Genomic DNA, 23,799 nt, shown 5'->3' with positions numbered 1-23,799 from the left:
CATTTGTACTAAAAAATTGTTATGGTTTGAATCCACTCTTTAATCCAATAAGAATTCAGTAAACATGCATTGTCAAATGTAAATAAGTAAACACAAACTCATCACTTGATTTTGATTTTTGGGAGAAATATTAGTGTTCTTCATTAATTCATTGTCCTGCTTATCCATCGTTACAAGGGAATCGAGAGAGAGATTTACTGAAGCTATTACGTCTACCCATTCCGCTAGATCTACCATAAAACTGCCTTAAGACACAGCAGAATCCAAAAAATTAAACCATTTTGACAATGAAAACCTTTGACATCCCAAATGTGTCGAAGTAACAAGATTCAAGATTCAGTTATAAAGAGAAATGGCAGCGTAAGAAAACAGCTGTCCGCATTACATTCCTAGTAAAATCAGCATACTATTAATAGAACACTGGATAAAGTAGCATGTGTCCCTTATATGCTGGCTACTTCAGCGAGTTCCATAGCATAGTTTCTTTGTCTTAAAAAACCACACAGATTTGCCTTAAGGTTGCCCATTTTCGAATTTGTTACAAGAAGAACTAAAAATGTTGTATGATCAGTCAGAAGGCCATACAATATACAATGACAAGGCCATTGATGATTGGCTTCCCATCACTTCCTCCAGGAATGCAAAGTGGTGGTACTCAGCTTTCCATAATGTCACTGCTATGGTGGAGCTGGTGTTCTCAGCCTTCAGTATGCCATGGCAGAGCTGGGATGGTATGTTTACGTTTCTTTTTTTTCTTTTGTTGTTACTATTAAGGATTTTGATGAACAATAGTATAAGTTAAGGAGTTTTGGTGCCAACAGTCACTTGGCGTATTACTGAACTCTTAATTCTAGTGAACAGATTCAAATCCTTGCAACTTCAAATACAAAAAATAGTCATGGTCCTGCGGTACAGCATGACATTTCTGGTGTCCTCTACTTATAAAACTGATGAGAGGCTTCCTCAACTCCATTGGTGTGAGATTTTATGCCACTGGCTCTATGTTAGGGCGTAGTTCCATATTTTGACTCGGATGAATTGCAAGGGTCCTGGGATTACTACAATGGTTTGGTCATGGGTCATCACATTATACACCCTTTGGCAAATGGTTCAAATGCACGAGATGGTCTCTGGTAAGCGTTTTGATAGATAACATGAGCTAGGCCAGCATGCATTTGGTGAAAAGCTAGGGCTCTAGATCATCGTACCCCAACAAATAAATTGTCGAAGTTGGTATCTATTAGGAAAATGGGTCCAGCTTCATGTAATTGAGTTTGGATTAATCAAATGTCATGGGGCTTAGTTTTTCTTTTTACACAAAACCTTAATTATTTAATAAAAGAAGGTGACACCGTAAGCCTAAAAAAAAAGGAAAAAAAAGTAAAAAAAAGCCAAAAAATTACAAAGAAAATGGAGAAGGGAGAAATGAAAGTTGGTTGAACGAAAAGTCGATCCGTGGTGTGATTAAGTTAAAATTTTATTAGTGAGTTTATGATTCAAAGTTCTACATTCTGAACGGTGAAGATTGAGTTTGAAGCTTTCTAGGAATAAATCTAATGTGTATTTGTTAAGTCACCTATTTGGGATAGTGGAGATTTTTTTTGTGATCCATGATTTTTTCTTTACACTGAAAGATTTTTCATGTAAATTTTGGTGTGTTTAATTTTTCCTGCGTTGTTGATTGTTGTCTATTACCATAGGTTTATTGCGATATATTGCTTCTATATTATTGTACTTATTGCTTCGGGTCCAACAAATGGTATCATAGTAAGAGTTATTTTTGAGACATCAATACAGAAGTAATCCAAGACAGAAGTAAATTCTATTTGAGATCATGGAGGATGATACATGTTTCATGATAAAATTGACATCATCAAATTATTCAATTTGGAAGCTTATGATGGAAGATCATTTATACTGTAAAGATTTGTATGAGTCGGTATTTAGTGATTCGGTTAAATCAACAGATATGAAAGATTAAAGCTGAAAGAAGTTAGACAGAAAGATGCTGATTACAATAAAAAAATAGATTGATATTAACATGTTTCATCATATAATGTAAGAGACAGATGCCCATATTATTTTAAAAAAAATTAACAGTGTTGTATGAGAGAAATACATGTATAAATAAAGTTATGCTTGTTAAAAAGCTTACAATTTTACAGTACAGAGATAGACGATCGATTGCAGAGCACTTGAGGGATTTTCAAGATATATTTAATCGGATGACTACTATAAACTTAAGATGGATGATAAAATGAAGGCGTTATTTTTTTTGAGTTCTTTGTCAGACAGCTAAAATACTCTAGTTATGACTATTCTTAATTCAGCTCTTGAGTAAAATGTAACATTAAAGATGATAAAGGACAATATCTTAATGAAGAAGCAAGGCGAAAAGATTCAGACCCTGGGAATCAAGCTTTGGTCATGAGAACAAGGGTAGAAACATCAACAGAGGTCAAAACTCAAAACGTCATAGTAAGTCTAAACATAGATCCAAGTCCAAAGATAAAGTAAAGTGCTTCCATTGTGGTAAAGTAGGTCATACAAAACGATACTGTAAAATCTTGAAGTAAAAGTGAAAAGATGAGAAAGGCAAGAGTTCGGATAATGACAATGTTACAATAATGAATTCAGATAGTGATTCAGTTACTTTGATTATACACATAATAATTGTAATCATGTTGGTGATCCCAACATTGAGTGGATAGTTGACACAATAGTATAGGTCATTTACTAGGTATCCAAGTTTAGATTTTATTTTATTATTAGTGAAGGAGAGCCAGAGAGCTTTCAAGATGTGCAAGCTACTCCGGATAAAAAGCATTGGTTAAAAGTAATAAAAGGACAAATGGAGTCGTTACAAAAAAATGATATTTATGATATTGTTAAATTTTCAAGAAAAAAGAGGCCGTTGAAAAAAAATAGGTGTTTAAGTTAAAAAAAGATGGTGACAAACTAATGAGGTACAAAGCTTGATTGGTGGTGAAAAGTTTTTCTTAGAAACTAGGAATCGATTTTGATGAAATCTTCTCTTTACTCTAGTTGTGAATATGAGTTCCATTCGAGTAGTACTGGGATTAACAGCTAGTTTGAATCTTCAGCTTGAGCAACTTAATGTCAAGATTTCATTTTTGCATGGTAACTTGCATGAGGACATTTATATGAATCAGCCTGAGGGTTTGAAGTAAAAAAGAAAAAGCACTTAATTTGCAAACTGAAAAAAAACTTGTATAGCTTGAAACAAACTCTGTGATAGTGATACAAAAAGTTTGATTCTTTTATGCTAAACTACAGCTATAAAAAAGGTAATGAATCTTTGTGTGTATGTTAAAAAATTTTGGATGGTAATTTCATTATTCTCTTGTTATATGTTGATGATATATTGATTGTGGGATAAGATGTTGTATGGTTCGCAGGTTGAAGAATAATCGTCTAAGTTCTTTGACATGAAAGATTTAAGTCTAACAAAGTAGATTTTCAATATGGATATTATCCAGGGTAGGAGAGTTAGAAAGCTGTGATTGTCACAGGAAAAATATGTTGAATGGGTATTTAGTAGATTCAACATACAACATGCTAAATCACTTAGCAGTTTATTTGTCAACCATTTTCATCTGAGTAAAAAATCTTGTCCGGTGATTAAGGAAAAGCAACTGGCTATGTCTAGTATTCCTTATTCTTCTACAATTGATTCTTTGATGTATCTTATGGTTTGTACATGGCCTAACATTGCTCATGCAATTAGTGTAGTGAACAAATTTTTTTTTAATCCGAAAAAAGTTTATTGGGAAGCAATGAAATAGATTTTTAGATATTTGAGAGGCACTTCAAAAATGTGCTTGAGTTATGAAGTTTACAACTAATTCTTGAAGGGTTTACTGATGCTAACATGATAGGTAATCTTAATGGTAGAAAATCTACTTTAGGGTATTTGTTCACTTTTGCATAAGGAGTTGTTTCTTGATGGTCTAAGCTACAGAAGTGTGTTGCTTTGTCAACTACAGAGGCTGAGTATATTGCAACAACCAAAGTAGGTAGAGAAATTGTCACGCCCCGAATCGAGGCATAACACAGTCATATTACCTTAAAGTAAAACTCCAAAGCAATACGAAGCCTAATCCATAACCATTGAACAACTCTCAAATATAAAATGTTCTCATTAAGTAACATAGCTAGATAACAAGTCTCCAAAGGTTCAAAGTAGAGTATTACGACTAAAATAAACAATACTTCATAAAATATTATATTTTTAAGTAGTTATCCAATGCTCGATTCTTCTAGCTTTTTTCAAGCTAATCATACTTATCATTCATAACATCTGTAAAAGAAAGGAAAATAAGGAATGAGCAAACCACAGCTTAGTAAGTAAAGGCTTACATACCTTACCGAATCAAACATCATTTTCATACATGTCATATAGATCATTCAAAAATTTGTCAAATCATAATGTCAAAACATCTCAATATCATCGTTCTGTCAAATATTTCATAAATTCATAAATCATTGTAAAATATGTTATCATTCAAATATCGTAGTCAAACCAAATCATGGATCAATCATTAAAAATCATCGTAGATCATCATCATCATTCAAATCGTTAGCTACGGTCACTGCTATAACCCGTGACATTGACCGTATCGACAATTTCATTCTCATTATCATTGTTAACTATTATAACCCATTAGTCAGGGCTTACGCTAACTACTATTACCCGTTAGCTAGGATCGTATGATCATGTCTTTGCTAACTACTATTACCTGTTAGCTAGGGTCGTAGAACTAGTTCTGGTGTCGATGATCTCACTTCCCAGGGATATAAAAACTTAGCTATCATAAAATTATTCTTTAAACATAAATCATTTTCTCATTTCATTCATAAGCATGATCTATCATTTATATAAAGAAACACAAAATAATCATATGCTTGATCCTATTTTCATATATCGAAAATAAAGAAATAAAACATTCTTTCATTTAAAAAAAAATATAAATATATACATAGATTCGAAAACAAGCAAAATGTGTGAGATTCTACTTACTTTCTTCTGATTCCACCACCTAATTTTTCTCCCTCAAAATTTAGTGGCCTATTTAAGATAATTCCAACATAACAATAATTAATCAACCCATTTGAGGCCACTTTTACCAAAACAATTAAGTTAAACAAGTAATAACTCGAGTAATTAATTCTGGCAGTCTGCGCTACTTTCACTAAAATGACCATAACTCAAGATATCCAATTCGGAATTAAAATCTTATTAACGCATTAGAAACTAGACTTGACGATTTCTAATCATGTATGGCTCATCTTGTGATTCTTTGTGGATTAATTATAACAATTTTTGCAATCCACGTCATATGCTGCTGTCAGACAGCCTGTATACCTTTTCATAAAAATTACGTATTTATTCATAGGTAACTTCAAATTCAATTTTGCTTATTTCATTGGAAAGTAGACTCGATAAGCTTTCCAAACATATATGGCTTAAACTGTAAATTCTTGTATAAAAATTTAGGGAAATTTCGTAATTCCCCCTTACTGCTGCTACTAGGCAGCCTGCACCTCCTTAGGTAAAAATTGGATAACTTTTGATAGAGAACTTGAATTCGACTCCCGTTTGTTTCATTAGAAAGTAGATTCAACATGCTTTCCAACCATATATAGTAATCATAGTAGTATTTAACCCTTTAATACAAAATATAACCTTAATTCATCACTACAAACACATGATTCATATCAGGATTTATACGAAATAAAGATTTTTCTTTTTATTCCCATCAAATTTTTGTTTCAGCAATAAATTCACATTACCAACTTTCTTAACACTTAACTTGACTCTAATTAAAGTCTAAATCATCTGCCCAAAGAGGGATAATGAAAACCCTAAAATTTTAGGGTTTCTCGATTATAATTTACACCTTAAGACTTAACCATCAATACTCCAAAAATTGAAAAAGATTATTTACTCACCTTTAACAGATATTTTTTCCTTGTAGATTTGTTCTTCCCTTCACTTGGAATCCTTCAATTGATTTTTTCTGTATAAGAAACATATGAGAAATAAGTTTTTGTTTTTATTACGACTAATCATCGACTGAAAATTGAAAAGTTAACTCTATTAATAAAAAAATTGGGTTATTTATCAATAAGTCCTCTGCACTTCTCATTCTTTATTAAAGAGTCCCCCCACTTATAAAAATACTTAAAATAGTCCCTTTTTTTTTCATGTATTACAATCTCCCCAACTTATAAAAAGTTTCGTCCTTGAAACTTGATTTACCTTCATTTTCGAATAACTGAGAATGTCGTTTCTTCATATCATCTTCCATTTCCCAAGTTGCTTCTCTTGGTGTATGATTGCTCCATTGGACTTTTATAAAGGAAATAGTTCTATGCCTTAAGACTTGTTCTTTTCGATCAATTATTCGAATAGGATATTCCAAGTATGTTAAATCTTCTTGAACTTCTAAAGGTTCATACTCTATCACGTGACTTGGGTTAGAGACATACTTTCTCAACATGGTCACATGAAAAACATTGTGCACACCAGATAACTGAAGTGGCAAGGCTATCCTATATGCAACTTCTCCCACCTTATCAAGAATTTCAAATGGACCTATATAACGTGGGCTTAGCTTTCCTCACTTCCCAAACCGCATAACACCTTTTGTGGGTGATACCTTTAAAAAAATAAAATCCCCTTGTTGAAATTCTAACTCTCTTCTCTTTTTATCTGCCCAACTCTTCTGATGATTTTGTGCTGCTTTAAGTCTCTCCTTAATCACGTTGATCTTTTCTACAGTCAGTTGCACCATTTCTAGCCCTAGGAGTTTTCTTTGCCCAACATCATCCCAACGTAAAGGGGATCTACACTTTCTACCATACAAGGCCTCAAAAGGAGCCATCCCAATACTAGATTGGTAACTATTATTATAAGCGAACTCCGCTAAAGGTAAGTAATCATCCCAACTACCTTTTAGATCAATCACACATGCTTGAAGCATATCTTTTAAAATCTGATTTGTTTTCTCTATTTGTCCATCTGTCAGAGGGTGAAATGCTGTACTCAATTTCAAATTTATCCCCATAGCTCGTTGTAAGCTTACCCAAAACTTAGAAACAAATCTAAAATCTCTATCTGACACAATACTCACTGGAACTCCATGCAATCGGATAATTTCACCCGTGTACAATTATGCTAGTTTATCAAGTGGAGTAGTCAACTTGATAGGTAGAAAATGAGCTGATTTAGTGAGTCTATCAACAATTACCCATACTGCATTATTCCCTTTAGATGACTTAGGCAACCTCATCACGAAATCCATAGAGATGTGCTCCCACTTTCATTCCGGTATCTCCAAAAATTATAACAACCCTGATGGTCTTTGGTGTTCAGCCTTAACTTGCTGACACACTAGACATTGGGACACAAACTGAGCTATGTCACGTTTCATATTATTTCACCAAAAACTTCCTTTCAAATCTTTATACATCTTAGTGCCTCCAGAATGTATAGTGAATCGAGACCCATGTGCTTCTTCCAAGATCTCTCGTTTTAGATCAAGATCATTTGGTACACACAATCTATTTCTAAAACGTAATGTGCCATCCTCATGAAGATTAAACTCTGACCGTAAACCATTCTGCACTTTTGTCTTAATTCTGTCTAACTCACTATCTTTTTTTTGTGTAAATTTTATCTTTTCGATCAAAGTTGGTTGAACCACCAAACTAGCCATAACAACACCTTTTCCCTGTATAATCACCTCGATTTACTACGTATCAAGTTCCTTCAACAATTTTGGTTGCAAAGTAAGCAAAGCAGCCATACTTCCAATAGACTTTCTACTAAGAGCATCAGTAACTACATTAGCTTTGCTCGGATGATAATTGATGGTCAAATCATAATCTTTGATTAATTTCAATCATCTTCTCTGTCTCATGTTCAAATCTTTCTGTGTAAATAGATACTTTAAACTCTTATGATCCGTATAAATTGCATAAGGCTCCCCATACAAATAATGTCTCTATATTTTTAAAGCAAACACAATGGCAGCTAACTCTAAGTCATAAGTCGGATAATTTTGCTCGTAGGTTTTTAATTGCCTAGAAGCATAAGCAATTACCCTTTCATTCTGCATTAACACACAACCCGACCCCTTCTTGGAAGCATCACTATAAATGGTAAAACTACCAATATCAGAAGGTAAAGTAAGGATAGGTGCTGACACCAATCGTTGCTTTAGCTCTTGAAAACTCTATTCACATTCTTTAGTCCATTCAAATTTTGCTCGCTTTTGAGTTAAACGAGTCAATGGCACAGCAATTTGAAAAACCCCTCAACAAATCTTCTATAATAACCTATTAAGCTTATAAAACTTCTTACTTCTGTCACATTTATCGGGCGAGGCCAATTCACCACTGCCTCAATCTTTTTCGGATCAACTGAAATCCCATCTTCAGAAATAACATGACCAAGAAAACTAATACTTGTCAACCAAAATTCACATTTGCTAAACTTTACGTTATCCCATAAGATCTGTAATACAATCCTCGAATGTTTCTCATGTTTTTTATCACTCTTAGAATAAACCAGAATGTCATCAATAAAAACAACAATAAATTGATCCAGATACTGTTTAAAAATTCTATTCATCAAGTCCATGAATGCAGCAGGTGCATTTGTTAATCCAATAGGCATAACCAAAAATTCATAATGGTCATACCTAGTTCAAAAAGCAGTCTTGGATACATCACCTGCCTTAATCTTCAACTGATGATATCCAGACCGTAAATCAATCTTTAAAAAGACCTTTGCTCCTTGTAACTGATTAAACAAGTCATCAATTCGAGAAAGAGGATATTTGTTCTTCACAGTCACTTTATTTAACTCCCTATAATCAATGCATAAGCGTAGACTCCCATCTTTCTTTTTAACAAACAATACAGGAGCTCCCCAAGGTGATACACTAGGACGAATAAACTTTTTCTCTAACAGTTCTTGGAGTTGCACCTTTAATTCACGTAACTCAAATGGAGTCATACGATAAGGAGGCTTAGATATTGGTCCAGTTTCAGGGATAAGATCGATTTCAAATTTAATTTTTCGATTAGGAGGTAAGCCAGGCAAGTCCTCAGGAAAAACATCAAAAAAATCTTTAACAATCGAAATATCTTCTAATCGTGAACCTACATTTATTTGAGTGTCTTTCACATAGGCGAGGTAGCCTAGACACCTTTTCTTTAGAGATTGCATGGCACTTGAAATCGACACAATCTAACACGGAAGGCTTAAATGATGACCTTTATATACAAGTTCTGATTGTCCTAAATACTAAAACACTACTCTCTTCCTGTAACAATCAATAACTGCATGATGTATAGATAACCAATTCATCCCTAAGATCACATCAAATTCTAGCATCTTTAACTATACCAAATCTACTAGTAGTTCATAACCCCCTATGTGTACAACATAATTCTTATAAACAGTAACAACACACATAATTTTTCCCACATGAGTAGCAATATATAAAAGCTCATTCAATTTCTCAGGTTCAATACTCAAAGATGTAAAAAATTTAACATAAACAAAACTATGAGAGGCACCAGAATCAAATAAAACATTAGCATGGACACGATTAATAGGAACAATACCTGTCACCACATTATCATTTGCATTAGCATCTTGACGGGTTAAAGTGAAAACTCGAGCATTTCCCTTTTGTGGTTGTTCCATCGGTTTAGCTTTAACAGCATCATTCTTCTTGTTTAGGTAATTTCGAACAGTATGCCCATATTTTTCACATTCAAAGCAAATTCTTGCTTTCCTAAAACATGGTCCAGAATGAAATCGCTCACAAAAATCACATTTCTCGAGCTTAATACCAGATTTCGTCTCCCACTTCTTACTTATGTTTTTTCTAACATTCTTTTGATGATTACTCTGATCTCCCTCAAACCTCGAGCGTTTCTTATCACCCATCTCTTGCTCATATCTTTTCATGTCTGACTCAATCTTCAGTGCTCGCTGTAACACATCTTTATAACTATCAATTATGTGAGAAGACAAACGAGATCGAATACTTGGCTTCAACTCATGCTCGAATCGTATTGCCTTATTCTTATCTGAGTCAATGATGCGAGTATAGAAACTTTCCAGCTCATTAAACTTGTTGGGATACTCCAGCACAGACATATCATGCTTTTGCTGTAATTGCAAAAACTCATTCCCCTTCTCTACTTTCACTGATTCTGGAAAATATTAATAAAAAAAAAATCTCTTTAAACTTTTTCCAAGTTAGAGGCTCATCTGAATCTTCAAATGTGGGATTTATGGTATCCCACCAGTACTCAACATTTTCTCTTAGTTGAATGACAGCCAAGCTCAATTTTAAATCTTCAGAGATACGCATTGCCTTAAAAAGTTTTTCTAACTCTTTAACCCAAGCTTCTGCAACCAAAGGATCAGGGCTGCCTTCAAACTGAGATGGGTTGACCTTTCAAAATCATTCATAAGTTGTCTCGCGTTGTTGTAGATTCTCTTGTGTTTGCTACTGTTGTTGTATCAAATTAGACACCACCTGACACACTCCAACTAAATCATTCCGCGTCACCGGAGCATTAAGAGCATTTTCAATATCAATTTGCTCATCTCGAACATTGGTGGTTTCAGATTCATCCCTTCTCTTGTCAGTTCTTTTCCTTCGACCCACAAGGTCTGCCAATGTCTTATTTCTACCGCTCATTCTTACCTAATTTAATATCAACAAAGAAAAAATTCGTAAGCGATCAAAATAAAATAATCGAATCTTATTAGTGTAAATGCTAAGAATACTTAAGTTTTACACTATCTATAACTCAATTCTTTCCTTTCCTGGATCTTAAACCTTCGCTCTAATACCAATTTTATCACGCCCCGAATCGAGGCATAACACGATCATATTACCTTGAAGTAAAACCTCAAAGTAATACGAAGCCTAATCCATAACCATTGAACAACTCTCAAATATAAAATATTCTCATTAAGTAACATAGCTAGAAAACAAGTCTCCAAAGGTTCAAAGTAGAGTATTACAACTAAAATAAACAATACTTCATAAAATCCTATATTTCTAAGTAGTTCTCCAATGTTCGATTCTTCTAGCTTTTTTCAAGCTAATCATACTTATCATTCATAACATTTGTAAAAGAAAAGAAAATAGGGAATGAGTAAACCACAGCTCAGTAAGTAAAGACTCATACACCTTACCGGATCAAACATCATTTTCATACATGTCATATAGATCATTCAAAACATTTGTCAAATCATAATGTCAAAACATCTCAATATCATCGTTCTGTCAAACATTTCATAAATTCATAAATCATTGTAAAATATGTTATCAATCAAATATCGTAGTCAAACCAAATCATGAATCAATCATTAAAAATCATCGTAAATCATCATCATCATTCAAATCGTTAGCTACGGTCACTGCTATAACCCGTGACATTGGCCGTATCGATAATTTCATTCTCATTATCATTGCTAACTATTATAACCCGTTAGCCAGGGCTTACGCTAACTACTATTACCTGTTAGCCAGGGTCGTATGATCATGTATTTGCTAACTACTATTACCCGTTAGCCAGGGTCGTAGAACTAGTTCTGGTGTCGATGATCCCACTTCCCAGGGATATAAAAACGTAGCTATCATAAAATTATTCTTTAAACATAAATCATTTTCTCATTTCATTCATAAGCATGATCCATCATTTATATAAAGAAACACAAAATAATCATATGCTTGATCCTATTTTCATATATCGAAAATAAAGAAATAAAACATTCTTTCATTTGGAAACATATATAAATATATACATAGATTTGAAAACAAGCAAAGTGTGTGAGATTCTACTTACTTTTTTTTAATTCCACCACCTAATTTTTCTCCCTCAAAATTTAGTGGCCTATTCAAGATAATTCCAACATAACAATAATTAATCAACCCATTTGAGGCCACTTATACCAAAACAATTAAGTTAAACAAGTAATAACTCGAGTAATTAATTCTGGTAGTCTGTGCTACTTTCACTAAAATGACCATAACTTAAGATATCCAATTCGAAATTAAAATCTTATTAATGCATTAGAAACTAGACTTGACAAGCTTTCTAATCATATATAGCTCATCTCGTGATTCTTTGTGGATTAATTATAACAATTTTTGTAATCCACGTCATATACTGCTGCCAGACAGCCTATATACCTTTTCATAAAAATTACGTATTTATTCATAGGTAACTCCAAATTCAATTTCGCTTATTTCATTGGAAAGTAGACTCAATAAGCTTTCCAAACATATATGGCTTAAACTGTAAATCCTTGTATAAAAATTTAGAGAAATTTCGTAATTCCCCCTTACTACTGTTACTAGGCAGCCTGCACCTCCTTAGGTAAAAATTGGATAACTCTTCATAGAGAACTCTAATTCGACTCCCGTTTGTTTATTAGAAAGTAGATTCAACATGCTTTCCAACCATTTATAGTAATCATAGTAGTATTTAACCCTTTAATACAAAATATAACCTTAATTCATCACTACAAACACATGATTCATATCAGGATTTATACGAAACAAAGATTTTCCTTTCTATTCCCATCAAATTTCTGTTTCAGCAATAAATTCACATTACCAACTTTCTCAACACTTAACTTGACTCTAATTAAAGTTTAAATCATCTGGCCAAAGAGGGATAATGGAAACCCTAAAATTTTAGGGTTTCTCGATTATAATTTACACATTAAGACTTAACCATCAATACTCCAAAAATTGAAAAAGATTATTTACTCACCTTTAACAGATATTTTTTCCTTGTAGATTTGTTCTTCCTTTCACTTGGAATCCTTCAATTGATCTTTTCTGTATAAGAAATATATGAGAAATAAGTTTCTGTTTTTATTACGACTAATCATCGACTGAAAACTGAAAAGTTAACTCTATTAATAAAAAAATTGAGTTATTTATCAATAAGTCCTCTGCACTTCTCATTCTTTATTAAAGAGTCCCCCCACTTATAAAAATACTTAAAATAGTCCCTTTTTTTCGGGTATTACAGAAATGCTTTGGATGAAACGTTTCTTTTTGAATTGGGATTGAATAAGAAAGAATATATGATATTTTGTGATAGCTAGAGTGTTTTAGATTTGAGTAAGAATGCCATGTACCATGCTAGAACGAAATACATTAATGTTAGATATCACTTGTTATATTCAGTGATTGAGGAACAATAGATATTATTGAAGAAAATCTATACTGATGAGAATATAGTAGATATGTATAGTAAGACATTTCTCAGGAAAAAACTTGAGTTCTGCATTAACTTGGTTGGAATGAGTTCCTTGGTCAAGGCAAATTTTAAATGAAACTGCTACAATGATGAATCTCTCCCTAATGAAGCTGAAGGGAAAGATTGTTAGGAAAATAGGATTTAGCCACATGTAATTGGGTTTAGACCAATCAAAGGCCATGGGCTTTAGTCTTTCTTTTTACACAAAACCCTAACTACTTAATAAAAGAAAGTGGTGCTGCAAACTTAAAAAAAAAAAAAAAAAGAAAGGGAGAAAAAAGAACCTAGGAAAATAAAGAGAAAATGAAGAAGGGAAAGTTGGTTAAACGGAAGTCGATCTATGGTCTAATTGAGTTGAAATTTTGTCAATAGGTTTCTGATTCAGAGTTCTATATTTTTGACAGTGAAGATTGGGTTTGAAGCTCTCTAAAAACAAATTCAAAGTGTATTTGTTGAGTTACCTATTTGGTGAGATTTTTTCAATTGTCTCTCTAGTTGTTATTAACTCTAGTTTTAGATAGAGTAGAACTTTGTATATCCATTATTTGATAATGGAGACTTTTTTTTAGTGGTCCGTAGTTTTTCCCTCTACACTGGAGAGTTTTTCATGTAAATTTTGGTGTGCTTTATTTTTCTTGCGTTATCTGCATTGTTATGTTTATTGCTTTAGGTCTAACAGTACCGATATTATCTACATAGTCACTAGAGGGCAATCGTTGAAGAAGTTTCATGATATGGTTTGTCCCAACTGCAAAGACATCAAACTCACATATTTCATTACGATTTTCGCTTCTGTCCACTTTGTCTTCTCCCATCTCCCCAACTTTAACTCTATAACAGGTGTATCACTGGCTGCGGCAGTCATGTCATTGTGGTAAACATTACTTAAACTTGTTAGTGGCATTTTGGGGCAGTTGTCACTGTTTATTGTTTCATCCATTGATGCTTTTATTTCTTGTTTTATGCAGTTACTCTACCATTGCTTGGGCAGCTTTGGTTGAAAAGGGTGTTCAACCAAATGTGGACTATTCATACAAGGCTTCAACCAGCTCCCGAAAAGTCTTCAACTTCCTTGCCGCGTTGGGTGAAGTAGCTTTTGCCTATGCTGGTCATAATGTGGTTTTGGAGATCCAAGCAACAATACCTTCCACTCCCGAAAAACCTTCCGAAGGCCGAATGTGGAAAGGTGTCGTTGCATACATCATTGTGGCAATCTGCTACTTCCTTGTTGCTTTTGTTGGTTACCGGGCGTTTGGGAACGCAATTGATGACAACATCAATTGAAGAATTAACATTTGTCTGACCCCAAATTTCCCTTTAACCTGATAAACTGCAGGTATATGCAATGCCAGTGTTTGACATGTTGGAGAGTTTTTTGGTAAAAAAAAATGCGTTTCACTCTTTGTTTAAGGCTACGCTTAATCTGTCGCACTCTATATGTTGGTAAATAACTCCCAAGTCCCAGCATTCCATTTCTTCAACACAAAATCTGAGTTTTACCATAGCTTATTGCATTGATTAATCTTCTTCTGTCGCAGCATTCGCAATGTTTGCTGGGATATGCTTCCATTTTTTGGAGTTCTTCTCAGCTTCTTTGGAGGATTTGCATTTGCGCCAACAACATATTATGTAACTATTTCTGACTCGCTCGCACTGTTACTTGCAAACAAACACAACCTCCCCACTAATGTCTTGCTCTGCAGCTCCCCTGCATCATCTGGTTTATCATCTGCAAACCCAAAAGATTCGGCTTAACTTGGGTGATAAACTGGGTAAGTGACATGTGGCTCGGGAATGATTTTTGAACCTGCCAAATTCAACATCCTGACCATCTTTTTTGACCTTGGTATGTTTGTTTTTCAGGTATGCATTGTTCTTGGTGTTTTGCTGATGGTCCTAGCACCCATTGGAGGGCCGAGTTCAATCATCATCTCAGCCAAGCACTACGAGTTCTTCTCATGATTCTATCTATCGCCGGTTATCACATTGATTGAATGGAACTGCAATTTCAAGTCATTGTAACCGGGTTGATGGTGGGATGCACTTGCCAGAAATTTTCATCAGTTTTCAGAGTCATCTGCTCATATGCTTCATCATCAGATGTCACGACACATGTTAATGAATTTCGTCAGACAAAGGCGATCATCTCCACCTGGCATTTCATGTTTAACAGGAATTTTTTTTGTTTATCTGTTAGTTTATTTGGTTTATTAGATTTTTTTTGAAAATCCAAATAGTTGTTAAATGTAATTATTTTTTTGAAGGCAAATGTTAAATGCAATTTGATTTGTAATCAATAGTTTCTTGAAATTTCATTCTTGCGGTTATCATGTATGAATCTTTAGAAACTCCATAATGTTAAGAAATTTATGGTGACAAAAACTACATTCAGAATTTTTCAATAATTAAAATATCAAATTATGGAATCAATACTTATATTAAGGCAAAAATCAAAATTTAATCTTTGTATAATAATTTAAATAAATTTAGTTTATGTATTTCTGTCAGTCCAAATAATAATTTTTTGATTATTTGAATACGATGTGGCTTTTTCACATAAACATTTACAAGTGGCTTTTTTTTTTTTTTTCTCTTTTGCCTTTTTATATTTCTTTCTTCTTTATTTGTTCCTCATTTGATTCATCAACCTATCAATGGTATTTACGATTGATGTTTGTGAGACAGCTTTTATCCGCTATATATCCACCTGCGGAAGGTGTCCCATTGGGTATATCCCTTCCCCCTGAAGCTCTTAATATTTATTCAGCTCCGGATCTTATTACCTTACCTTCAGACATCAAATACTTTGTCAAGGTTAGGGGTGATGCACCAATGCCAAACTACTTTTCAGTTCCAACCTCTATTTTCAACAGCAACAAGAAGAAACTATGGCTCCAAGAAGCTAGTATTAAGCTAGAGGATAGTGTCCAACTTTCTGCAACAAATGTTGAAAAATACTACTACAAATTATAAAACAATGTTATTCTCGTGCATAGGGAGGGCAAAATCACCTGAATCCGTCGGGTTTCGACCCGATCCGACCCCTTAGGGTCGGTTTTTTTTTTTTTTTGAAAATCGGATATCGGATCGGGTAGAGTAAAAAAAATTTTCGGGTTCGGGTCGGGGTCGGGTTTTAAGCAAACCCGATCCTACCCGACCCGATATATATAAAAAAATTATTTTTTAGTTATTTTTTTAATTTTATATTTAATTACATATATATATATATTTATATATATTTAATTTTATATTTATATTTAAAATAATATTTTATTAATTTCGGGTCGGATCGGGTTAGATTTGATTTTATACAATATCGGATCGAGTCGAATTCGGATATTTAAAAATAAAAAAAATATCGGGTCAAGTACGGATTCAGGTATTGTATATTTTAAATCGGATCGGATTCGGAGCGAACAAAAATCCGTTCCGATCCGACCCATTGCCATCCCTACTCGTGCATCCTGCATGGTCTTTCTGGTTGGAGTTGGTATCTCTTGGGGGAAAAAGAGACGGGAAATCAAAGAACAAATGAAAAAATGCTTTTGCATTAACCCAAGATGACCGGCTAAGGGAGAAAGCGGAAGTACCTTCGTAGAGCTAAAATACCAAAGGAGTCCTGATAATATGAATGTTTCAATGATTGGTATATGAGCCTTGAATTGAGTTAATGCAAGGCATATCCTAAACCTGCTGTGTTCCCCATAAGATGATTTGAGAAATGGTATTGTACCACCACATGGGGAATCAAATGCCGGAGTGAAGCAAAGAAGGCAAAATTCGTGAATTGACATATTGGAGGGCAAAAAGTACAATAGATATGATACGTGCTTCAGCATTTGCCATTCAGATCAATCAATTGCATAAGATGGGACTTGTCCCTACAATTTTTTATGTATGTTTGTGTATGATGTGATCATCAATTGTATCTATCCGATACTGTGGCATGCATTTATAGCTCAAGCTGGAGAACCATTGGTACATATTTTGCGTTCTATTTGTGTAATTATCAGAGCCCATAGTCTCTATGAAGTGCTATTAGTCGAAGTTTTCAGCCAATTTCCACATCACAGGCTTCGAAAAGTAGTAAAATGCAAGAAAAATTATTGGTACATTAAAAGCTGAATTCTTATGCCACAGGAAGCATTCAGGATATTGGATTATATTTACTCCTAAAAGGTGAAAATAAAGCAAAACTTCTGTATATATTGCCACAGATTTGAGATAATTACATTGCCTCCCTTTCCAATTTGACTCATTTGGATGAATGATAAAATTAATTATGATAAAAAAAAATATTATTATAATTATAATTAAAAAAATTAAAAAAATTTAATGCTAATTTAATTTTATTAAAATTGATATTTGAATTTAATTAATGATATGATGAACTTAATCTTGCCGTACCAACATGCGGTGGAATCTAAACGGTGACTTCGTCTGACTATCTATTGTGGTGGCACCCATAACTGTAGACCACTTTCTTCACCGCTTCATAGCTTCTTTTATACCAGTGATCGAAGATCCAAACTATGCTAGCCAGGATTGCTGTGACGATCACAACCATCCAAGAAGCCCAAGCCCAACCTGGAATCAAATTCTTAGCCATCCCACTTAGATAGAAGACCCCCATCTTATGCACAAAGAAGGGCGCCACAATCCCCCTACCAATAGAATATGAAACATAAAACAGAGGAGACAAAAGCTTGTACAAATTCGCAGCTAATCGAACATCGCCTCCAAGTAAACCAGCAAGAAGCCAGATGTTCTGACAAAATCTTGTAACTTCGGCAAGAACAAGTAGCACGAGAAGGGCATATGCCCCGTGATGAACCATGTAACGACATGTGAAAAACACATACAATGTTGCCAGATGGTGGAGAATGAAGAGAATATCATTAGGGAAAAAGACTAAATAATGGAGAAGGTCCATCAAGAAGTAAGAAATACTGTAATCAAGTACAATGTTGTCGAAAACAGAGTTTGGAGAAGCGAAAGTAGGAGATTGGGTGTTTTTTAATGCCATGCGAGCCATTAAAGCGGCAGGCGATCCATGAACAAAGTAGATAAAGCAGCTTGAAGCTGCAGCCCGGTGTTTGGGACCCCAGTCATGGAAGAGTGAAAAGTAAGCACAGAGATAAAAGAAAGCAAACAAGAAGAAAAATATCGGCAAACTTAGGCTGTCAAGGGCTAAGGTCTCCATGGAAATCCGGTAGCAGAAATAACTAACGAGAGACAGAGAGAGTTGTGGAAAATTTGAAACAAGATTTCAAAGTTCCCGAGACTTTTGAGAGTATATAAATAAGTTAAGGGTTAGATGACTTACCCTAATAAAAGAAACCACGATGAGCTTGGGAGTTGGGGACTAGGAGTAAAAGGGGGGGGGGGGGGGGTGGAGAACCTGGAATTCTGAGGGGACTTGGAATCTTGTACTTAGGACCCTTTAAAAAGTAGCCGACAAGAATGAAATCTGAACGGTGCCTTCAGGGGGCTTGGAAAGTAAGGGTGATTTAAGAGGCTAAGGAAAGCGGTGATACGTTAGGAAAAAGTATTTTCGTTTATTTACGACTCTACCCAATTAAAATAGTACTTAGAACCCGTGAGTCGCAAGTAAATCTCAACAATTCTGCCTTAAGCCGTCCTAATATGCTCTCCTATTTACTTTAGAGTTGCTATGAAATTTTGAGGCCAGCCAAACCACCTATTTTGGTTTCATTGTGCTATAATCACTTCGCCCATTCGTTTTCGAAGCCATGTATCAGATTTAAGAATAATCAAGAACGTCATAAGAGCGAGCCTGTTCCAGTCAAACATTCCCTATAACAGAATTTTAGAAGATTTGATTGAAATGTTAAACTTCATGCATGGCAAACTGCTCAAAAACCACGCTTCCATTAAATCCAAATGAAGCCTACAACATAGCTCTTCATTTGGTTTTACAACATGCTGCTTTAAGTTAAATACTGCCAAATTTTGGAAATTCTTGTTTGTTAAAAAAAAAAAAAAAAACTACAAAAGCTATATTAAACAACAGCAATCCACTAAACAAGCTATATTAATTAGAGTTTAGATGTCGTTGCAGAACTACCTGCTGAAAGCTTAATGAGGAAGGTTAGCAATTTTACATGACCATTCCCCCATCAATAGTTAACACCTGCAAGACAACAATGTCCGGGCTATTAGCTAAGTCAACAAAAGGGGAGAGGGAACAATATAAAATAAAACACTATAGGGTCCAAGCAACTGTCACGACAAGGTCAGAGAAATAAATCGACCAAGGCAAGGCTAGGGAATAGGGATTGATTTAAACAGTAACCTTGCAACTCAGCAAAGTCTTCGTCCTAGTGTTTCCATAGAGGTCAATCCCCCTTATGAAAGCTCATGAATTACCAAGCAAAGCAGTGCAATACCAGAGCATGCAAATGCCAAGGCCAAGAAAACAATGCAAGTAAAAAAACCCCAATAAGTTTGGCTTAGCATATAGCTCACAGACAAGTGAGAGACAAATAAATAATTGAAGCCAGACAAATAAAAGCCAACATGTAGCAGGGCAGAAAAGACGATAAGCCTGATCAAGGCAATGCTAAGCAAAGAGATTACCAGTAAAGATTCAGTATGCCAGGTCAAAATTATGTTGTGGCATGCAAAGCATGGTATGGCATGGCCGGCCACGAGTTTAAATTAGCCTAAGCAAGTGCCCATGCAAGCACGCAAAGGCAAGATGCAATACATCAATAGCATTCAGCCTCTATAATATTTAGGTATCATTTTATAGCAAGCCAGTGGAGTCATGGCAAAGCACAAGTTTGTAAAGTCCACTGCACAAATTTTATATGCCAAAAGCCACAATGATAAAAATAGATCTATAACCTGTCCTGTGATATAATTGGAAGCAGGGTTTAGGGCCAAAAATTCCACCAGGCTGGCAACTTCTTCTGGTTGACCATACCTTCCTGTATCCATAATAAACATGGTTACCACTGCTGCAAATTACCAAGCGTTTCTACGCAAAACATCCAATCTGAATCAGTAGAAACTAGGATATGACATTAATATGATTTTATACTAAAAGCAGTGGAAGAAAGTTGTGTAAGTACTGTAAAAATCAACAAAGATGCAACATATTTGGTACATTGCAAGGTTAGCAGCAGTAAGAACTCTCACGCATTTCAAATGAAATCTAGTAAATATTTGGTGACTTTATTAGGGCTCGGAAAGCTAACAATTTGAGAAGCACTAAAAAGAAATTCACAAATACGGAAATTAAGAACTTTGATTGTATATAATCATCTCTCACCTAAGGGGATTGTTTCCAAGATTTTCTTCTCAATGTCTTCCCCAAGCTTGGCAGTCATATCAGATGCAATGAATCCAGGTGCAACAGCATTGACCTGGAAGAATATTTTTATCAGAGTATACCCAACATTAGCAGCATAAACCCTATTCCCTCAGCCCCACATCAGCATGGCATCCTTAATGTTCCTTTTCCTCACATTTCAATATGTCAATAACTGAACAGTCAAGACACTAACTTTCATCCTTTTTCACCCTATCCCACATTGCTTATTCCAATTCTTTTTCCTCTCAATCTTGGACGAGAGAAGAGTTGGATTACATCTTGAAAAAAGTGAGCAAAATAATTACAAAACACATAACCCTGGATCTTTCTTATTACTGCAATGAAAGTTTTATAACTCTTGAAAACTTACATTAATGTTTCTGCTGGCATATTCCTTTGCGACAGTCTTTGTCAAGCCAATAACTCCTGCTTTAGCGGCACTGTAGTTGGCTTGCCCAACATTGCCAACCAGACCAACAACTGATGCTATATTAATTATTTTTCCCTGAAATTAGAAGCATATTCTAAAACATGGTACATATTCTAAAACAACACTCTTGAACCATGCTTAAAAAACTTTACTTACTTTATTTCTAACACTACAAAAGAGAAAGTATTAATGAGAAAGATACATCTTTGAAGCTATGACATGTTAAAAATCTCACTTTTACAGGCTGTAGCTCAATCAGTTGATTTGGGGGTAGAAAGTTCAATTCCAAACAAATTGACAAACCAAGTATATTACGCTTTACGTTCAAATGCGAAATATCCTATTACCTTTTTCTTCTTCATCATAATTTTGGCTGCTGCCTGCAAACAGCAAAGTCAGTTCCAATAAATGACTCAAGCATCCACTAGGATAATCAGTTCAGATGTCCAGCATTCAGACCTGTGTACAAAGAAACACTCCTGTCAGATTCAGATCAATAACCTCCTGCCATTGTGATTTCTTCATTCTCATCAACAAAGTATCCCGAGTAATTCCTGAAACCATGGTCACTATATTAAAGGACTAGATTGAAATCAACAATTGAATAGCAAATGAGAAAAGAAAGGATTTTTAAAAACCTGCATTGTTTATCAATATATCAACGGTTCCCCATGCATCAACAGCCTGCGGATATAAAAGTCATGAAGCATGCATCTACTAGTACATTATAAAATATGAAATGAAAGGGAACATTCACTCACAGTTTTTATCATTGCCTCCACATCAGCTTCTTTTGAAACATCTCCACCAAAAGTAACAGCCTGACCACCATATGATTCAATCTAGAAAACAGTCACACAAAGTAGTAACATTAGTCATTTCAAGTTTCAACCATGCAGTATAATTCAACCAGTGCCTAAAGAACGTTACACATAACCAAAAAAACATAAAGGCACTTTGGAAAGAAGTTTTAAAGCGAGGTTTAAGTAAAGACTAACAGAGACAAAAGGTCAAGTATAAAATATCCAATTATTATATCTGGAAAAAGAGTCATATTTGTGAATCTTTTCCTTTAGATGCATACAAGCATATGCAAATATGAGGACATAAGGAATCCTAGAATTAGATTTTAGGCAGCCTACAAACTCTCATCTGCTAGTAAATGAAAGACTCCATTCCAGCAAACATAAAGGCAGTTTACTAATAAGAATTCTTATGCATTAGACAACAAAATTTCTGTAACAAATGCTGTGAAAAAAAAAAAAAAGAAGTAAAATCCCACTAAGTGTTCATATAAATTTCTTCAAAGGGCATATCGTTCACCTCTTTTGAAACTTCCTCAGCCTCCTTTGATGATCTAGCATAATTTACTAGGACCTGCAATAGCATAAAAGCATCAACAACCATCATTTTCAAACAAATAGCAGTAAATAGAAAATATTGCTTTAGTTGTTAAAACACTTGTTCTTAGAGTACTTGAAGGAGACTTGAGAGGCAACTATTTATCAGCAAAGAAGCATGGAAGGCATCAGGACAGCATGTATTGCATAATGGACATTGAGTCCACCCCATTACTCAACGGTTAAAATTTAGACAAGATCATTTGACAAGTAGTTTAAATCAGATTATGATAATCATAAGCAGTTTATTCTTATTAAACATCACATGATGAAGTCATCCAACGATTTGCACTTTTAGCCAAGACTTCAGTCACCGCAAGCTATATTCTTCGGTCTTCCTATGGCTTTACTCAAATTTTAAGGTGACGACAACAGGAGAGAAATAGTAAGATCCTGACAAGGAACACCCACTAACCTTGCAACCTGCTTTTCCTAAGGTCAATGCAACTGCTTTACCAATTCCTCTAGAAGCTCCAGTAACTATGGCTACGGGAGCTTCCACTTTTTGAGCTGCTTCAATGCTAGCTTGTTCAACAGTCGCAACCTGAGCTCTTACACCTGGAAATCAAAAGCCAAATTAACTAGAATGTGTCTCGTAAATTTTCAATAATTTCTCAGATTATCAACAAATATTGGTTATTATATGTTAAACTCGCTAAACAACAAATTCCACAAGCTCCGACTGTTAATTTGACTATAATTGTCCTTAATTCATGAACATGCCAAGCTTTTCTGCTAAATGAGCAGAAAAATATCCCATAAAGATGAAAATGACTGCTTAAAAGCAGAAGAAAATAGAAAACAAATACCGGAGGAAGCAAACGATCTCCTCGATCTGCACTTGAGTCCGATGCACGGCCGAGTCTGAACGGATTCGATTACACCAGAAATCGGAGACCATTGCCGAATTTGAACAAATTTTCGGTCACTGCAATCTCCGAATTTCGCGGCGGATTTCAAAGCAACGACATTGGATCCGGTAACAGCAGCCATCGGAATCGTAGCTCCGTAAAATCCGCGAACAGCGAGAAGAGAATAAGAACGAGAAGCGAAGAGAGTAGCCAGAAATGAAGCGGAGAAAAATGATTGTGATGCTTTTATATAAAGCCGAAAAGAAGAGAGAAAATAGTTTATTGGTGCGTGGTTTTGTTTTTGCTTTGGGAAGTCCGGATATTGTTCAGCGAGGGCGAGGCGACGCCAACGAAGTGAGAGTGTACTGTTATTCAATTCGTATGACTCGTTTTCCTCCTTGCTGGATTTGATGATTGCTCAATAATAAGTCATGTTTCCGTTAA

The 23,799-nt window shown here is 34.7% G+C and overlaps 1 protein-coding gene and 2 pseudogenes across 2 annotated transcripts; 1 reads left to right on the top strand and 2 right to left on the bottom strand.

The window, feature by feature from the left end:
- The first annotated feature begins 556 nt into the window (after positions 1-556).
- LOC111281513 (lysine histidine transporter-like 2) lies at positions 557-15,537 on the top strand (annotated as a pseudogene). Its single transcript, XR_016341990.1, has 8 exons — positions 557-735; positions 1,046-1,223; positions 13,740-13,749; positions 14,015-14,209; positions 14,304-14,778; positions 14,874-14,964; positions 15,039-15,107; positions 15,199-15,537. The product of XR_016341990.1 is annotated as a lysine histidine transporter-like 2 (transcript).
- Positions 15,538-17,481: 1,944 nt separating this feature from the next.
- Positions 17,482-18,825, bottom strand: LOC111288588 (TLC domain-containing protein At5g14285 pseudogene; annotated as a pseudogene).
- Positions 18,826-19,208: 383 nt separating this feature from the next.
- LOC111282604 (3-oxoacyl-[acyl-carrier-protein] reductase 4-like) lies at positions 19,209-23,792 on the bottom strand. The gene is made up of 11 exons (XM_022870757.2): positions 23,314-23,792; positions 22,920-23,062; positions 22,428-22,481; positions 21,866-21,946; positions 21,743-21,788; positions 21,564-21,658; positions 21,452-21,484; positions 21,045-21,179; positions 20,633-20,726; positions 20,206-20,288; positions 19,209-19,489 (listed from the first exon to the last, which is right to left on the bottom strand). Exons 1-11 carry the CDS (start codon positions 23,495-23,497, stop codon positions 19,457-19,459), a joined length of 981 nt encoding a protein of 326 aa, XP_022726492.1. The 5' UTR covers positions 23,498-23,792; the 3' UTR covers positions 19,209-19,456.
- Positions 23,793-23,799: the final 7 nt, after the last annotated feature.

This window comes from Durio zibethinus, chromosome 5 (assembly GCF_047325235.1).
Source record: "Durio zibethinus cultivar Kanyao isolate XHJ-2024 chromosome 5, ASM4732523v1, whole genome shotgun sequence".
In the NCBI taxonomy this organism is placed as follows: Eukaryota; Viridiplantae; Streptophyta; class Magnoliopsida; order Malvales; family Malvaceae; genus Durio; species Durio zibethinus.
Note: the sequence above shows the minus strand (reverse complement) of the source record. Positions and strands in the feature narration are given on the sequence as shown.